This window comes from Phaseolus vulgaris, chromosome 8 (genome assembly GCF_000499845.2).
Source record: "Phaseolus vulgaris cultivar G19833 chromosome 8, P. vulgaris v2.0, whole genome shotgun sequence".
In the NCBI taxonomy this organism is placed as follows: Eukaryota; Viridiplantae; Streptophyta; class Magnoliopsida; order Fabales; family Fabaceae; genus Phaseolus; species Phaseolus vulgaris.
Window position 1 is genome coordinate 34,491,435 of NC_023752.2, and position 19,490 is coordinate 34,510,924.

Below are 19,490 nucleotides of genomic sequence, written 5' to 3' on the forward strand. Positions count from 1 at the left end.
TCTGCACCACAGTTTTATCCGCACCACCCTTACCAAATCAGTCTTTGCACATTCAACTGGCTCAGCACTTTTGCTTTCTGCCACCCCTTTTTTTATTTTATACACCCATCAGTTTTTAATTTCTTTAGAAAAATAATAATAAATATATAAAAATTTGAATTTCTAAAACAATCATTTGAGTAAAAATAAAAAATAATAAAAACATAAAATATAAAAATATAAAATTTTCAAAAATTAAAAAATATCAACAAACAATTTTTTTTTCTTCAAATAATTGATTGTGAGAACTACACGATCCTTATTTTTTGTTATGAACAAAAATATGTAGTAGCAAGATTAATTGTTGTTGGGTTCACTTTTTAAAAAATCCAGTTTTATCTTTTTCAAAAGTCCAACTCAAATTGGTACATCCCTTTTTCCAATAGTTTAACTTTAGAATTATGAAAATTCTAATTTTTTGTTATAAACGAATTATGAAAATTCTAATTTTTTGTTATAAACGAAAAATACATAAGGCTATGGTTCATTCTTGTCGAACCTCAAATAAAGAATTCAAAAATAATTTCTTAATGCATTTTGTTTCTACTTTTGGAAAACATCATTCGATTCACATATTTAATTAAAGGTATCATGTTCATACCTTCTTTACATATAATTGACTCCCGGACCCTAAATTTGGTTTGCAGGACATCTTTTTTTATTTTTTTTGTAGTTTTCTGCAATAAACTGTGGTGGTGACTCCCTTCTCTGTATTTCCAAATTCGTTTTGGTTTGTTGTCCCCGTCATGACCCTGGTTGCGAAAAATATTAAATCAGGTTGGAAAACATTCAAGAATCTTTAGAAAATGTTTTTAGAGTACATAGATTGAGATTAGAAACTTCCTTCATACGTTAGACCTGTATCACGAAAAGGAAAACTAGATCATCTGACGTGTTTTGTATTTAAAGATTATCTAGCAAGTTGTAATCTACTGAAATAGTCTAGTGAGTCTAACATAAAGAGACCGTCTAATATGTTTAACATAGGGAGATCGTCTAGCACGTTTTACACAATTAGACCGTCTAACAGATTAATTTGTTAATCATTGTGAAATCGTCTAACATGTTGAAGCTTTGATACATGGACATCCATTAGCTTTGTTATACCTTTAACCTATTTTATAGTGTTTGTTTCATCAAAACTCATAAACTCTCTTATCATAAGACCGTTTAGTGGGTATTATATCATGTAACAATGTCTGGATAGTCTAGTACAACCTCCAACACCAGTTGTTGCGCCTACTAAATGTGGACCTTCTTTGGAAGAATTGATGCAACAATTAACCTTGAATACTTTGAACTTCAGGCAAATCTTCTGCAATATCTCTCACAACATTGAGCTTAATTATAATCAATGTGAAAATCTAATCAAATTTGGAAACAATACATGAGAAAGAGGAGCGAAAACAAGATAAATAACTGGTTGGGAAAGAATATATGCTCAACAAGTTGAAACAAAGAAAGAAAACATTTCTAAATTAATAAACAATATCTTGAGACAAATTTGAATTCGAATTTTTTAAAAGAAAAAGAAGATTATAAAAAAGACTTCAAAGAAAGAACAAAGGGAGGTTGAATAGTCGCAGAACACACTATAGACTTAGTTTCCCTTTCTGTAATTTTCTTATTTTCGTCTTCCTCGTGAAAGGATAAACCTTGTGGAGTGCCCTTTGTGATTTCTAATTGAATTATGAGGTTTTGTTCAATAACATTTTGTTCTTCAATTTTTTGTAGCAGATTATGCTTGATTGTTGTTTTTTTTTAAATCGAGTTTTTGTTAAAGGAATTGTTTTTGAACGCTTGTTGAGAATTAAATTATTTTATTTAATTAGATTTCTTGGTTAGTTAACTTAGTTCTAATCAATCTCTTGTTTCTTTATTTCAACAGATAGAAGATAAACATCTCATGAGTAGGTGTTTAGAGACAAGTAAGATACTCAATACATCAGTTAACACTTGTTTTACTGATAAGATCTTGTTGATTTTTATTGACACTTGTTTAATTAAGTTCAACTTTGTGTTAAATTTGAAAGGATGACAATCTTAAGATAACTGATGAGAAATTTATGGTGAATGAACATGGGAGTCAACCAACTGTCTTTACTATTTTTTATCGTCTACTTTATTGTTTGCTAAAAAAAATCAACCCCCTTTTACTTTATTGTCATTGTTAACTTTGCAGATAACCTTTGAACTCCATTTCACTAGATTCACAATTGGATTTGTTGGGAAACGACTTGGGGTCATTTAATCTCATTTATACTATCATCTCTTTGGTGCTAGACGGTTTTGTTACACAACCTTTGCACTAGAACTGTATTTTTTTAATTTAATCGTCTAACAACAACTATCACTAGGGTTTGGGTGACTGAGAAAAATTCTTGTGTTGATCTCTCATTACTTACACTTGCTCATGCTTTGTTGTTTACTCTATTTTTTTTTTTTGCTACGGTTTGCCTAGATAATTATGTTAGACAATCTGATTTATTCTTGTTAGAGATCTTACACCGACTAGAGATTATGACATTTCATAATATATAAGTGGGTGCAAACCTTATCTTATAAGTCAGTTTTATAAGGTTGAGTTAGGCTTAAAGTTTACTTCTTAATAATTCTTATTGGATGGTCTATTATAAAGTCTAGCTTTATCCATTGCAAAAATAGTCTAAAGTTTCATTCAACACACCTGATGGAAGAGGGCCAAGCATCACTACAACTGCAAGCCAACCACTGTGTCATATTGGGCCAATCACTAGGGCCATGGCTAGAAAGCTTGAAGAGGATTGGAAAACTGCTACTGATGGCAGAGAGACCTATCTCTACATGCTCCAAGATGCCAAAATTCAAGCCTAGAATAGCTTTTACATTTTTGTCAAAAGTAGCATAGATTAATTCTTTTGTATTTTTGTTGAATCATGCAAAATGGTACCTAAAATGCTAACCTAAGTTTAATTAGAGTTTCCTACTCTTAATTAAACTTTAGGTCCGGCCCACATTAGCCTAAGTGGAGCGTAAGATTCTAGAGCTCATTGCACATGAAAGAATTCAAGAACCTACCTCCCATGTGCAGAACTATTAGGCGCCATCACCATGTGCACACCATTTGAATTTCCCTCTCATTTTATGCCTTGTGTAAACCAGTCTCCTTAGCTATTTAAGGAGAGCTTTGGCTCTTAGTTTTACAAGATTAATATACTTAGTGAATTGTTGTCAAATTGTGCCAATTTCACTTCTTGCCCAAAACCTCCTAGGTTAGGCTTTTAATCTTCACAAATTGCCCCTTTCCTAGTAGAGTTGGTGATGGCATTCTCATGAAGCTCTTCTTGGATGTTGTGAAGAATGGTGCGGAAGCTATGGATTGAGATGTGCAAGATCCTCCTAGGAGCTATGGTGATCTTGAAGGTGCATGATGTGTATGGAAAGAGGGAGGTTCAGCCAACCCTATGGTAGGTGATGAAGATGAAGATTAGGTCTTAGAAACTAGGCAAAAACAATGTATGGCACAATGTAGACAGCATAACATTACTCTCATTAATCTTGCAAATACAAGTGCTAGGCATCTCCTTTTATAGGCTAAGGAGGCCGTAAATGTTAAGCTAAGTGCACATGAAATGTAAGCAAAATGAAATGGAAATGTGGAGGCACATGGGCACATGGAGCACATGGGTGCACATGGCTTCATAAAACAGTCCCTTGATTAGTGAAGGCTTCTAGAAACCTTTAACTAATCAAGGTTAACTCCTCCTTAATTCTAATGTGCAGAAAAATAAACATTTGTCCACATGGCTATGCTATTTACACCCCAATTAAAGCTAAACTACACTTGTTGGGCCTTCACGGAATATGTGTTAGTATGCCACTCTCCCATTCATAGCTTGATCCAAGTCTTCTTGTCCTAGACACTCCTAGCTTGTCCTAGACGCTCCTAGCTTGGTCTTCTTGTCCTCGACGCTCCTAGCTTTTCTTAGACGCTCCTAGCTTGGTCTTAGACGCTCCTAGCTTGATCTTGGACGTTCTTGACTTGGCTCTTGCCTTTCATGAAAGGTTGTGCTTGGCCCTCTTCCATCATCCCCTCCCTCTTGAAAAGGATTTGTCCTCAAATCCAATGCTTTTGTGTCCTAGGGGAATGGTTGTGGCTGGATGGTGTCCATCATCTTCTCCTTCTTGAGAAGATCTATCCTCAGATCTTCAGACTGGATCTCGGATAGCAGCCTCTTGCTTTGAGAACTAGGATTGCCCTCCCGGGTCAAACGTGTACCTACGGAAAATCAAATAAAGTAGAGGTGTTAGTTTGAAAATTTATTTCACTAAGTTGCCATTTTTGTTTTTCTTTTGTTTTTGGCAACTTTTCACAATATTTCTCTTTTGATGGTTGTATGTGTTCTATAATCATCTCATTTATTTGAAAATGTTCATTTGTGGTTACTTTCTCTTTAGGCATAAATCCTATAGAGGATGGTAACAACTTAAAAGGAGAAAGATGATTTAGCCCACATATGACCTCAAAAGTAGAAATATAAGTAGCTTTGTGAACTACTTTATGGTATGTATGCTCATCTCTAGAGTTGTGTTTGTCTTTTATGATTATTCTAGGCATGGTAGGAAGAGCTAGATTTTTAAATGTATTTTGACCATGGCTTTGAGGATTTAAAGTGTACAACTTAGTTGCAAGTTTTCCAAAGAGAATCCTCAAATCATGGTTTGCGAAATTTGGAGCTCTATCCAACACTATGCTTGAGGATAAACCATGAAGATGTAGCACTTCTCTAGAGAAGAGTTTATCCATGAAAATCGAATCAAAACCTTTTGTTGTCCTAGGAAGCTCTAATATGAAATGCGTGTCTTCCCAAGGATCATTTACAAAAGGTGAAGGAGTATAGAGTTCTTGAGACTTTGCCTTAGGTGTAGTTTGAAAACAAGAATTGTACCTAAAGTAATGTCTTTGAACATCTTTTCTCATGGGTGACAAAAGTTTTCCTTTTAAAAGCTCTAGGGTTTTATCAACTCTAATTTGGCCCATGAGTTCTCCTTCATGTACACTTTTTCTCTCATGTGTAAAAATAGTCTCGTTGGTACAACCATTGTTTATGAAAATTTGTACACTTGGCAATGGTTGTCTCAATAAGACATGACAAGTTGCTCTAGGCACTACTTCACACAAAACATTGTTTTTGTAGATGCTTATAGATAACTTGACATTCTCTTGGGGATATCCTAGCACATTTGAGAAATAGTCTTTATCTATGCAAGCTTCTTTTAAAGACTCTTCTTTTTTGCTTATGCTTGCAAGTGTTCTGATCCTGCCGGTTGACTCGAGTGCAAGAGTCTAGCCACGTCAAAGGTATCTTCTCTCGATCAGCTCCGCACCACGTTAGCTTTTGTCCTTCAAGCCTCAATTCCTCGCAAGAACCTGAAAGAAACAGAGTGGCGCCGCTGCGGCCGATCGCGCTCCGACGCTCAAGTCAGTGACGAAATCACCAAATACTAAGAGAGAAAAGCTAAACTCAAGGAACCGTGCAAGTGCTCTCTCAGCGTACTCAAGTGTTCTCAAAGCGTAAAGAAGTGTTCTAAACGCGCGTACCTCAGAAGTTCGTTAGAGTTCCTTATATACCTGTGCATTTTCTCTCTCCTGACGGTTACACCTCTGGACACGTGGCTCGCATCCAGCTGTACACGTGTCACCATCTGGAGCCACCTTCTACTTGAGCGTCACCTCTACTCTTCAAGCTATTCGACTAAGTTACCCATGCAAGGAGTAAATCGGTGCATAGCTTCCTTGGAGCGCGATCTCTTCTAAGTGGCGAGTACGGGGTGCCACCATGCACACCTTCTCTGTGGTCTTGCCTGCCGCTATCACGATCTGCTTCACTTGCACATCGTGCATGTTCTGGTAAACTGTTCCCTCGCCTCGACCTCTGGTTAGGGAATGATCATCTGATAACTTCATCCTTCGTGCTCGTACTTCATGAAAGCTTTAAGCAAGCCTTCTTGATCTTTCGGCGATGTGCCCCTTTCGGCGGTCTATAACCACTTGGTTGCCTAAAACTCACATACGGCGACTATGACGCGAGCCTGGTGACCACCGGTCATACATACCAGAGATCGGAGAACGCCAAGCTAACAATTGGCGACTACACAAACTTCCCGATGTGCTTCCCTTCCGTTAGCCAGGTGTTCCGCTCAACACACCTATATTATCGCTTGCTGCCACGTCATCACTTCCGACTACCTGATCGGTACACAAGCCCCCCAGTCTTAAGCTGAGACTTGACCAGTGAAAAGACTAAGAGGTCAGGTCATCGTCGATCTATGTGGCGCTGGTACGGATTTTCGTACGTCCGTACTCTCTGCTTTCCTGACGCTCCACCAACCTCTTTTTCCATCACTCGACATGTGGCTTCATCAACGGTCGTCTTCAACTGTCGTTTGCGCTTCCACTGTTCCATCATCTTTCTTCACTCTCAAGCGTTCTAAGTATTTTCTCTGCGAACCACGAAACTTCTTGTCTCTCTCAATCTCCAACTTTCTTCAACGCTCATCCGATCACAAAAAGGTAACCCTTTTACTCCTTCTATGGATATTTGCTGCATTTTAATCGGTTTGCATCATCCATTATCTGTCTGAAGCATACGTTGTGGGCTATTCTTTCCTTTTCTCCTTTTCTCGTAACTTAGGGCTTCGTCCTTCATAACGTTTATCCCAGCGAACCCTTATTCGTTCGCTTTGTCTTCTTCGTCCTCAATCGAGTCGTTCTTTGTATCGTCATTTCATCCCTTTCTCTTTCCTTTGCAGTTCCTGCGATAACTCACACGAAGTCCACCGCGAACCCTCCTCCTTCATCGCGAAACCCTCCACCCCAAGCGCGTAGGGTTGCCCCTGGGGCAAATCCTCCACCAGCGCGCAATCCACCACGAGCCTCTGGTGCTCCTTCTACTCAGGCTGAGAGGCCTACTTCTTCTCACGCCAATCCTACTCAGGCAACTCTGCCGGTCGCCGGAGGAGCCTCCCTACCTCCACAAGACTACAAGGAACTCTACCTTTGGGCCATCCAAACCTTACTAAAAGAGACCTCCTCAATAAACACTGAGTTGGGCGTGCACCGACTGCGGAAAGGAGACCAGCCCGACCTTTCCTTCCATAAAGAGCATGATAGCAAAGTGGTCGTGCTGCCCTGCTTCCCGGGTGAACCGATCTGCGCGGATGATAAGGGGAACAACGGCGAGTTGTTCTGCTTTATCTACACTACTTTGTTCAAGAAAGTGAAGCTTAGGCTTCCTTTTACCCGCTTCGAGAGAGAGCTGCTAACCGAGCTCGATATCGCCCCCGCCCAGCTTCATCCCAACAGCTGGGTGTTTATAAGGGCGTTCCAAATTCTGTGTGCGCACCTGTTGCTGCCGGCCTCATTCGACGTCTTCCTCTTCCTGTTTGAGGCAAAGAACCCCGGAGATCACCTCTGGGTCAGCTTGAACGGGATTGCTGGGAGATCCATCTTCTCAATCTTCCAGCAGTCTTACAAAGACTGGAAGGGGAAGTTCGTGAGGGTGTGCCAAAATGACCAAGACCCCTCATTGCTCGACGGCTTCCCCTTGTATTGGGTACATAAGGGGAACAAGGACTCTAAGGACAGCTTCAGAAGACCAAGGAGCCCTGACAACATGGGGGAGTTGGACAAGGACCTTTGCCTCTTTTGGAAGAGTGTAGCTGCCGCCAACATCACCTTCCCCACCGCTTCAATCATTCCCTACGAGTTTTTCGAGAGCCAACTCGAAATACACATAGGTTAGCTCCTACCTCCACACCAAGTCTTTTACTTTGAGCTAATACTAACTTAGCCTCTTCACCACTCTGTTTTGGCATACCATTATTCTGTGTTGACCCTGATCTTTCATCCATGTATTGCTTGTGTTGTCTCTACGTAAATATGTTTGTATTTTCTGCTTCTGTTTTGGTTGCTCACTTATCCTTTACCTTGTGCAGATAACATGCTGGGAAAAGAGAAATTGGCAGAACTGAGGGCGATCACCCGATCCCACAAACTCGCGGCGGGCTCCCAAGCCGTGCCTAACCCGGTGGTGGCGATCGCCGCTACTCAAGGCAAAACCCCGCCCCGAGGTGCAACCTCTTCCGGGGTACTACCCGCCCCTCAACGGAAAAAGCTGATCTTAAGGAAACCAAAAAGGAAAACTCCTCAAGCGGTGCAAGAAGAAGAGGAGGATGAAGAAACCACCGAGGATGGCCTTGTTACCAAGAGAACAAGGGTGGCCCCCTCTTCACCACCTGCAATCCAAACACCAACACCGCCCTCACCTCCAGCTCTACAACCACCAGTCCAAGCGACGCCCTTAGCCGCCGCACCCCCCGTGGTTGAAAGCAGCGACCCTAACTTCATAGAGAACCCTCCAAGCGCCTCCACACCGTTCGTATCTGCTGGAGAGGGTCCTCCTTCAACCACCTCTATTGCTGGGGCCGCACCAGGAGGAGATGAGGGTGCTCACAACTCGCCAATACTTATAATAGAATCTCCGACCTCACCACCACGCCAAGAAGCCCCCCTTGCCCTTCAAACCCAAGAGGGTGGTGGTGAAAGTCAGCACCAAGCTCCTCCAGCACCTCCACCAGCAACAACCTCAAGCCTCCCAACCTCCTTCGAAGAGATCTTGGGGCCCTTCACAGCTAAACTGAAGATGATGGCGGAGGATCTTCCCTCTATAGTATCAAAAGCTGTTGAGGACGCACTAAAGAAGCTCCAAGATGAGAACTCCGCGCTGAAGGATTCGAATCTGATTACAAGGACTGAGGCTGAAAAACTCTCGTGCAATCTGCTGATGACCGAGTTGGAGCACTCAAGGCTGGAGGACGCCATGGATGCTGAGCTAAGGAGCACGCACAAGGAGGCCTCCGAACTGCGCCAGAAACTGCACCTCCAAGTCCAAGAGAAGATCGACTTGGAAAGCAAGCTTGTCCCCTACAGGCTCAAGGTGGCGGACTTGGAGGCTGCAAAGAAGGCGGATGCGACCAAGATGGAAAACCTTGAGAAAAGGTCAGCGGATCGGGAGGTGCTCCTTGGGAAGGTTGAAAAGGAGAGGGATGATGCCATTGCTGAGCTCGCCAAAGCTCGAGAGGAGGCCACAAAGACTGCTGCAGAGTTGGCCCAAGCTCGGGACAAAGGCAAAAAGGTTGCTGAGGACCTAGCTCGAGCTCGTGAAGAAACGGAAGAGCTGAAGAAACAAGCACAAGAGCTCGAGCAAAGCACTGCCCAAGTCCTCACCGCCGGGTTCGACGCCGCTCTGGAGCAGGTTGCATGCCAATACCCCGAGCTCGACCTCTCCATGGTATCAATCTGCAACGAGGTGGTGGATGGGAAGATCGTGCCCTCTGAAGACTAGCTGCCTCCCTCCATCATCTTGTTTTTGAAACTTGGCGCTCATCTTTTGCTTGTAATTTTCGTTTATGTAAACTCGAACAACCACTTCTTGTATAACTTTTACTGTTGAAATACTGTTCTCTGATACTTCTCTTTAAATGCTTCTTACTTTTACTTGCTTTCACACACTGCTTCAAACTTGAATAAAGTGTTAACTCCATAACAATTTATCAAACGGTTAACTCAAAGTAGAACTTGAGCAACTACTAACTTTCAAGCGATGACATTTAATATAACTTGTGAACTTAAGGCAACAAACTTTAACATAAGTTACTTACTAGGCAGCAGGTTTTAACTTAAACTAGTATCACAATACAGTTTACCTGATCTGCCCAGCAAAGTGAGCCCTTATTCCTGTCATCACCTGGAATTCTTCTGCTCGCTGTAGGGTTCTGGCGATGTGAACTCTCTTGCCTTCATAACTTGACCATTGTTCCCTCATCTGGGGGGTAGAGGCGCCTCTCGGATCCTTCTCTACCTCCCTGAGTTTAAGAGCAATGAACTGGATAGTGAGGTGTTCTCTTTGAACCTACCTTAGCTATCTTTTTAACTTCTTTCACCCTTCACGCCGTACCTGAACTCGTTCAAGACGAGAAGGATTTTATCTGTCTTTGCACCGCCTACAAGCGTGGAAGCTTTCTCTGGTCTTACTAGGTCAATATTGATGTTTCACTTAAAGGGGGAAAGGCGTTTTCCTTCCTTCCCCACCGTTTAAGGTCACGAACACCCCTGACTTTTCAGTTCATCTTGCCTGAACTCACTCTGAGGTGAGAAGGACTTTTTCTGGTGCCTCAACTTGCCCAGGGTGTACATCTCCTCCCCCCTGGATGCACTGAGGACCTTTAATCTTGCCTCTATCTGCTGGTGCAGAGAGGTCTTTCAATCTGTTCTCGCCTGCACTCGCTCAAAGGCGAGGAGGACTTCTTCTGTTCTCGCCTGCACTCGCTCAAAGGCGAGGAGGACTTCTTCTTGCCTGCACTCGCTCAAAGTCGAGGAGGACCTTTTCTTGCCTGCACTCACTCAAAGTCGAGGAGGACTTTTTCTGGTGCCTCAACTTGCCCAGGGTGTACATCTCCTCCCCCCTGGATGCACTGAGGACTTTTTCTCTTTCTTGCCTCAAGACGCACGAGAGCGTTGGGGTCTTTAATTATCACTGGTGCCTCCGATCGCCGAAAGACGATGAGGACTTTAAAACTTTAACTACTGTCGTCGATCGTCGAAAAACGATGGGGACTTTAAAAACTTTAACTGGTGCCGCCAATCGCCGAAAGACGATGGGGACTTTAAAACTTTTAACTGATGTCGCCAATCGCCGAAAGACGATGGGGACTTTAAAACTTTTAACTGATGCCGCCAATCGCCGAAAAACGATAGGGACTTTAAAACTTTTAACTAATGCCGCCAATCGCTGAAAAACGATGGTGACTTTAATACTTTTAACTGATGCCGCCAATCGCCGAAAAACGATGGGGACATTTAAAACTTAGCATGCGATATAACTTTGAACTTGCCTTAAATCATGCACGAGTGATAAGGTCTTTTTTTCGATTCTAAAAACTTTCAACATAAAAGGCATGCAAACTCAAAAACTTAAGCTTGGAAACTCTTCTTTATTGGGTGGCCTCACTAAAAACCCTCCTTAGGGAAAAAAGAGTGCCCCCTTCAAAACTGTTTTAACAGAAAGCTTGTAAATCTCTTCATGTTCGTTTTTACTTACAAAGCTTTAACTGTAATATAACTTGAGGTGTGTGGCGTTCCAGGTGCGAGGAATCGCCCCTCCTTCTAACGTCTCTAAGCGGTAGGCGCCGTTCCCGAGCACCTCGGTTATTCTGAACGGTCCCGTCCACTTAGGCGATAACTTGTTCTGCATCTCGTACTGATGGGCCTTCCTCATCACCAGGTCGCCCTCTCTAAACTGCCTTGGCATTACCCTGGAGTTGTATCTTCGCTCAATCCTCCTTTTTACTGCCTCGACTTTTACTCTTGCCTCCTCCCTGACCTCATCCAGTAAATCCAGATTCAACCTTCTTTCTTCATTTGAGTCTTCTGCTACAAAGTTCTGGAATCTCGGCGAGCTTTCCTGGATTTCAACTGGAATCATTGCATCACATCCCTAAACCAAGCTAAACGGGGTCTCGTGAGTTCCTGACTGGTCGGTGGTATGGTACGCCCAAACTATGCGGGGTACCTCTTCAGCCCACGATCCCTTAGCTTTCTCTAGCCTTCTCTTTAAACCTCTCAGCAACACCCGATTGGCAGACTCTACTTGGCCATTTGTCTGTGGGTGCTCGATGGATGCAAACACCTGTTGTATTCCCACCTCTTCGCATAGATTCTTCAACAGGTGACTTGCAAACTGAGTTCCGTTGTCCGATACCAGGCGCTTAGGCACACCAAACTGGCACACGAGATTCTTCCACACAAAACCTTCGATCTTATGTGCGGTGATCTGGGCTACTGGCTCCGCTTCGATCCACTTGGTGAAGTATTCAATCGCCACCATCAAGTACTTCATCTTCCTGACCGCCAATGGGAAAGGTCCCAGAATGTCAATTCCCCAAGTATGAAACGGCCAAGGGCTGTAAATTGACTTCAGCTCTTCTAGAGGCGCCTTGTGCCAATCGGCGTGCTGCTGACATTGTTTGCAACACTGTGCATACCTCTTGCAGTCTTCCCTCATCGTTGGCCAGTAATAACCTGCACGGAGAGTTCTTGCAGCCAGAGCTCGACCCCCGACGTGACTCCCACATATACCTTCATGGAGCTCGGCCATAATTCTAGTGCATTTTTCTCCGTGCACACATTCTAGGAGTGGGTGTGTAAACCCAAACCTGTACAGCTCGCCATCGATCATGGTGAACTTGCTGGAGTTCTTCTTTATCTTCCTTGCCTCTGTCGGATCCAGCGGGAGAAGGCCATCTGCCAGGCAGCGCTGGTATTGCGTTATCCATGTGTCTGGCTTATGCGTAGCGCAAACCTGTGCCACGTTCACCCTTTCCCCCCGACATGCTCTTATTCTCGGCGATCTCAAGGTCTCCTGGGTCAAGGACCTGTGGCTCCTCGCCGCTTTCTCCGTCGACTTGCTTATCTGAAGAACCAGGTGGTCTGCCACAAACGCTCTAGACGTCTTCAGAGTTTCTTGGATAACTGTCCTCTGCCTACCCCCCTTGCCCGAACTGGCGAGCTTGGCTAGTAAGTCAGCTCGAGCATTTTGCTCTCTGGGCACATGCACTACTTCAAATGAGACAAAGGAACTCTTCAACTCCTGCACATACTCCAAGTAAGCCGCCATTTGTGGATCTTTGGCCTGGAACTCGCCTGTTACTTGTCCCGTGACTAACAATGAGTCATTCTTGGCCATCAACACCCTAGCCCCCATCTCCTTAGCCAACAAGATTCCGGCGATCAACGCCTCATATTCTGCTTGATTGTTGCTAGCTTTAAAGGCAAACCTCTGGGACTGTTCTATCAGCACGCCGTTGGGCCCTTCTAGAATGACTCCAGCCCCGATCCATCCACCGAAAGCACCCAGCGAAAATCGTACCCCTCAACTCGTGCTGCTTCCGACGAGAGCTCGACCATGAAATCAGCGAAAATCTGCCCCTTGATCGGTCCTCGAGGCCCATATTTGATGTCGAACTCCGACAGCTCCACTGCCCACTTCACAATTCTCCCAGCTACATCAAGCTTCTTCAAGACTTTCTGGATGGGCAGGTCGGTCATCACCAGCACTGTAAAACTGTGGAAATAGTGGCGCAACCTCCTTGCCGAAAATACTACAGCCAGCGCAGCTTTCTCCAAGGCCTGATACCTGACTTCTGGGCCCTGCAACACCTTGCTGACGAAATAAATAGGCTTCTGGGCCTGATCTTGATCTTGGGCGAGCACCGCACTCACCGCCCTCTCAGTTACAGCAAAATACAACCTGAGAAGGGTTCCCACCAGAGGTTTTGCACAAAACCGGCAGGCTCGCCAGGTATTCTTTAAGCTTCACGAAGGCTTCTTCGCATTCCTTCGACCAGACAAACTTGTTGTTTCGCCTCAAGCATTGGAAGTACGAATGGCCTTTCTCTCCACTAGCTGATACGAAACGAGACAGGGCGGCCATCCGACCTGTAAGCTGCTGCACCTCCTTCACGGTAGCCGGGCTCCTCATCGCCAAGATGGCAGCACACTTATCAGGGTTTGCCTCTATTCCCCTTTCAGTTAAGAGGAAACCTAAGAACTTTCCCGCCTCCACACCAAAAATGCATTTCTCGGGGTTTAGCTTTAATCTGAACTTGGCAATCGTGGTAAACAGCTCCTCCAGATCTGAGATGTGCTTGCTTTTCTCTAACGAGGTCACGACCATATCATCTACGTACGCTTGCACATTCCTTCCCAGCATCGGTGCAAGTACCTTATCCATCAGCCTTTGGTACGTGGCCCCCGCGTTCTTCAGCTCGAAGGGCATCACCTTGTAACAGTAGCACGATCTCTCAGTCATGAAGGCAGTTTTCTCTTCATCCATGGGATGCATCTTTATCTGGTTGTACCCCGAGAAGGCGTCCAGAAAACTCAGCAACTTGCACCCTGCTGCGCTGTCGACCAGGGTATCTATGCTTGGCAAAGGGTATGAATCCTTTGGACAAGCCTTGTTCAAGTCTATGAAGTCAACGCACATGCGCCACTTCCCGTTGCCCTTCTTCACCAGTACGACATTAGCTAACCATTCAGGGTACTGGACCTCCCTGATATGGCCTGCGGCGAGGAGCTTCTGCGTTTCATCCCTAATCGCCTGTCGCCTCTCCTCATTAAACTTCCTTCTTCTCTGTCGCACTGGTCTGACCTGTGTGTCCATCGCTAAATGGTGACACAGGAAATCGGGGTCGATTCCCGGCATGTTTGAAGCAGACCATGCAAAAGCATCCAGATGTCGTTCGATCACCTTGGCGATCTGGTCTTGGAGCTCACCCTCCAAAGATCTTCCCAACTTGAAGACCTTGCCCCCGATCTCCCTCTCGAGCCACTCCTCGACGGGTTTGGGTCTGGTTTCCATTGCGATCACCGCCCTGGCGATTCCCGACTCCCTCGCTTCCTCTGGGCGATTTCTCGCTTCTTCTTCCCGTCTGGCGCTCTTTCCCTCAACTTCAGCGTCTACCATGGTGACATCGCCTCCGGCGGCCACTTCCATCGCCGCATCAACAACTCGCCATTCTGTTGGCCTAGGCTTCACACCGGGAGGCGGCGTCGTGGTGATGTAACTTACTGACCTTTTATTCTTGAGGCTATTTTCATAGCACTTCTTCGCCTCCTTCTGGTCAGATCTGATGGTGATCACCACCCCCTCCATTGATGGTAACTTGACCTTCATGTGCCTGGTTGAGGGCACAGCTCCTACTCTGTTGAGGGTTGGCCTTCCCAACAGAATGTTATACGCTGAGGGGGCGTTCACAACGAGGTACTTGATCTTCTCCGTCCTCGAAGCCACCCCATCCGTGAACGTTGTTCTCAGCTCAATGTACCCCCTGACCTCCACCTGATCGCCAGCGAACCCATATAAGCATCCTCCATAGGGTCTTAGCTGGTCAAGGGGTAGTTGCAACTTGGTGAAAGTCGGCCAGAACATCACATCTGTCGAGCTTCCTTGGTCCACCAGCACCCGATGGACCTTCCTTCCCGCCGTGACTAGCGAGACAACTATGGGATCGTTGTCGTGAGGCACAACGTCCCTGAGATCCTCCTTTGTGAACGTAATGTCCACATCTGGCGAGTGATCTTCGAAAACATCCACTGCCATCACAGACCTTGCATACTTCTTTCGCTGTGATGCAGTGCATCCACCACCTGAGAAGCCTCCAGCGATGGTGTGGATTTCACCATAGGTGGGCACTTCATGCTGCTGGCCTTCACCGCTCGCCGGCTGAGAGCTCGACGCACCCCCCGTCCTCTTGTCCAGCAGGTAATCATTCAGGAAACCGCTCTTGACCAAGTCGTCGAGCTGGTAGCCCAGGGCCAAACACGAGTCAAGGGTGTGACCAAAACTCTAGTGGAACTCACACCAGGCGTTTGGCTTTGGTCCTAACACCTTGTCGCCAACTTTCTCAAGCGCTTTAAGCCTGGCTGCTATTTTGGGAATGGCGATCAGATCCGCCAACCCCATGACAAACTTGTACCTTGGTGGGCGATTGAACTCCCTGGGGCCCCCTGGGCCCCTTCCCTTGTTTTTCTTTGGATTGTAAGGATGGCGAGTCCTCTGATCCTTCTTAGCCGCCATCGTTTCCAGCACCCTCTGCGGCTGGATTCTAGTCTGGGCCCGTGGCCTAGTAGGTGCCACGCTCCCTCTCTTTTCGGCGACTTCACTTTCGTCGGCGATGTGGGCCACAGCAAGTCGCCTAACTTCAGCAAACGTGGCGAGGTGAGCTCTAATCAGCGCCTCACAGAAAGGTCCCAGCAGCACGCCCTTTTTGAAGGCGTATACCAACATCTCCTTGTCTTTGGCAGGCGAGCGGACCATCTGTGCTCCAAAACGATTCAAATAGTCCCTGAGGGACTCTCCCTGGTACTGCCTCACATCGAACAGGTCATAAGACACCCTAGGTGGCGCCTTGTTCACAATGTACTGGTCGACGAAAAGCTTCGAAAACTACTGGAAATTGGTTATGTGACCTGTAGGCAAGCTAACAAACCATTCCAACGTTGTTCCCTGGAGCGTGCTCACAAACATCTTGCAATAGACAGCATCTGAGCCTCCTGACAGCATCATCTGCGTGTGGAACGTAGTGAGATGTGCTTCAGGATCCTCCACGCCGGTGAAAGAGGCTTTCACAGGTACCACGCTCGCAGGGATCGGCGTGTCCGTGATCGCCTGAGCAAACGGCATTGGGAAAACGCGCGGTGGCGATGACGGCGCAACTTCTTCAACAATTGTGCGTCCTCTATGCTCCTGAAGAGCTTGACGCAATTCCTCCGTGACCTTGCTGAGCTCCTCATTCCTGGCCTGAGAGGCGACCAGGTCTTCGTGCATCTTCGCTTGCTCTACGCGCGATACTTCCACATTTGCCTGCAACGCACGCATGATCTCCATCATCTGCGCCATGGTCATGGCGCCTTCTGCAGCAGCTGGCACAACGGGACTTGAACATGTGCTTCTCATCTTTCTCATAAAAAATCAGCAAAAATCAAACTTCAGCGAACAAAACCTTCACCAGCGAAAGGATCGATCCAGCAATCAATCGGTCAAAACTTCGTAAACTCAAAAGAACTTCCAAGAACGCAATCACAACAGCAAAAACCTCCACAGAAACTTGCAACCTTGACACGAAACTAACGCTTCTCCACCAGAACTCCCGATTCACCGGTCAGAAACACGAACGAACGGTAAAGACTTCAATTCACCGATTGAAACTCGCACAAACACCGAAAAACTTCAACTCACCAAACAAGAACTCAAACGAAAGGAGAAAAACTTCAATTCGCCGAACAAAACTCGAACAAACGGTGGAAAACTTCAAACTACCGATCAAAACTTCGAACGAACGCTGAAAAACGCCGATACACCGAATGAAAACTCAAACGAACGGTGGAAAACGCCGAAAATGGTTGCACCAGCACACAACCACACAAGAACCGTAGAAACTTCAAGAACTCACTCTGTGGATGGGACACGCTTTACACGGCCCCACGGTGGGCGCCTGATGATCCTGCCGGTTGACTCGAGTGCAAGAGTCTTGCCACGTCAAAGGTATCTTCTCTCGATCAGCTCCGCACCACGTTAGCTTTTGTCCTTCAAGCCTCAATTCCTCGCAAGAACCTGAAAGAAACGGAGTGGCGCCACTGCGGCCGATCGCGCTCCGACGCTCAAGTCAGTGACGAAATCACCAAATACTAAGAGAGAAAAGCTAAACTCAAGGAACCGTGCAAGTGCTCTCTCAGCGTACTCAAGTGTTCTCAAAGCGTAAAGAAGTGTTCTAAACGCGCGTACCTCAGAAGTTCGTTAGAGTTCCTTATATACCTGTGCATTTTCTCTCTCCTGATGGTTACACCTCTGGACACGTGGCTCGCATCCAGCTGTACACGTGTCACCATCTGGAGCCACCTTCTACTTGAGCGTCACCTCTACTCTTCAAGCTATTCGACTAAGTTACCCATGCAAGGAGTAACTCGGTGCATAGCTTCCTTGGAGCGCGATCTCTTCTAAGTGGCGAGTACGGGGTGCCACCATGCACACCTTCTCTGTGGTCTCGCCTGCCGCTATCACGATCTGCTTCACTTGCGCATCGTGCATGCTTTGGTAAACTGTTCCCTCGCCTCGACCTCTGGCTAGGGAATGATCATCTGATAACTTCATCCTTCGTGCTCGTACTTCATGAAAGCTTTAAGCAAGCCTTCTTGATCTTTCGGCGATGTGCCCCTTTCGGCAGTCTCTAACCACTTGGTCGCCTAAAACTCACATACGGCGACTATGACGCGAGCCTGGTGACCACCGGTCATACATACCAGAGATCGGAGAACGCCAAGCTAACAATTGGCGACTACACAAACTTCCCGATGTGCTTCCCTTCCGTCAGCCAGGTGTTCCGCTCAACACGCCTATATTATCGCCACGTCATCACTTCCGACTACCTGATCGGTACATGTTCCTTTACAAGAGGGAAGGCTAGGTTGTTCAGCAAGAAGCATGTTTGCAAGGGTATTTTCAATGTGCTTGTCTTGTTGAATGACCTTGTGGGAAGGAACACTCTTCTCCCACGCCTTTTGTTTCCCAAAAGTTTTCTCTTTTTCTATTTTCTCTTCATCCCTTTTATGTTTCATTTGTATTTGGTCTTTTACCACTTGGGAATGTGGTAAAAGGCTAAGTACAAACTTTGTGTGCTTGTGGATGAAGGAAATCTCGTTAGTTAGACCATCATGCAAGGTTTTCTTATAAAATTGCCATGGTCTACCTAATAAGATGTGGCAAGCTTCCATAGGTACTACGTCACATAAAACTTTGTCTTTGTAGTTACCTATAGAAAACTTGATTTCCACTTGTTTGTCTACACGTAGTTCTCCATTCTCATTAATCCATTGTAAATTGTAAGGTTTTGGATGAGGAACTACTTGTAGATTTAGTTTCTTAATCAATCTAGTGCTACAGCAATTGCAGCATGATCCACCATCCATAATAAGAGAGCATATATTTTCTAAAACATTGCATCTAGTATGAAAGATGTTCTCTCGTTGTGTCTCGATGGATGCACTAGGTTGATTGTGGAGGATTCTTTGAATCATCAATAAGTCCCCCTCCAAAGGATTTATTCTTTGTCCTTCCCCCTTTTCTTGTGTACTAGGTTCATCCTCACCACTAGTGTACTCATCTTTTCCTTTTAAGAACAAAGCCCTTTGGTTTGGACATTGCGCTTGCACATGTCCTCTTCCAAAACACTTAAAACACTTGGTGTCCCTAACACGAATGGATGGGGTGGAGGCATCTTTCACTAAAGGTTTGGTAGTTTCTTTGGGTTCGTCTCTAGATGTGCTACCCTCCCTTTTAAAGTCTTTCTTGGGATAAAAGTTGGAGTAAGAACCCACCCTTTGTCTTGAAGTTTTGCGCAAATTTTGTTGTTCAACTTTAATGCAAAGTTGAACCAAGTCATTCAAGTCTTGGTAGGGTAGAAGTTCTACTCTATCCCTTATCTCAAGGTTGAGCCCACTTAGAAACCTAGATATGGTGGTGGTTTCTTCCTCTCTAATGGATGCTCTCATCATGTAGAGCTCCATTTTCTGCCTATACTCTTCCACACTCATGTTCTTTTGTTGGAGTCTTTGGAGCTTGTCCATTAACTCCCTATGGTAGTAGGAAGGTATGTGGCGACGTCTTAGGGCTCCCCTAAGGTCATTCCAATATTCTATGGGAGGTTCCCTATGAAGACGTCGGTCTCTGTCTAGAGAGGTCCACCAATACATGGCATTGTTTGGAAACTAAGGGTTGCTAAGGGTACCTTCCTTTCTTCACTCACCCTATGGCAAGCAAAGAGTTGCTCTACTTTCATCTCCCAATCTAGGT

The 19,490-nt window shown here is 45.4% G+C and overlaps 1 protein-coding gene across 1 annotated transcript; it reads left to right on the forward strand.

Moving 5' to 3' along the window:
- The first annotated feature begins 7,694 nt into the window (after positions 1-7,694).
- LOC137825001 (uncharacterized) lies at positions 7,695-9,425 on the forward strand. The gene is made up of 2 exons (XM_068630673.1): positions 7,695-7,818; positions 8,017-9,425. Exons 1-2 carry the CDS (start codon positions 7,695-7,697, stop codon positions 9,423-9,425), a joined length of 1,533 nt encoding a protein of 510 aa, XP_068486774.1.
- Positions 9,426-19,490: the final 10,065 nt, after the last annotated feature.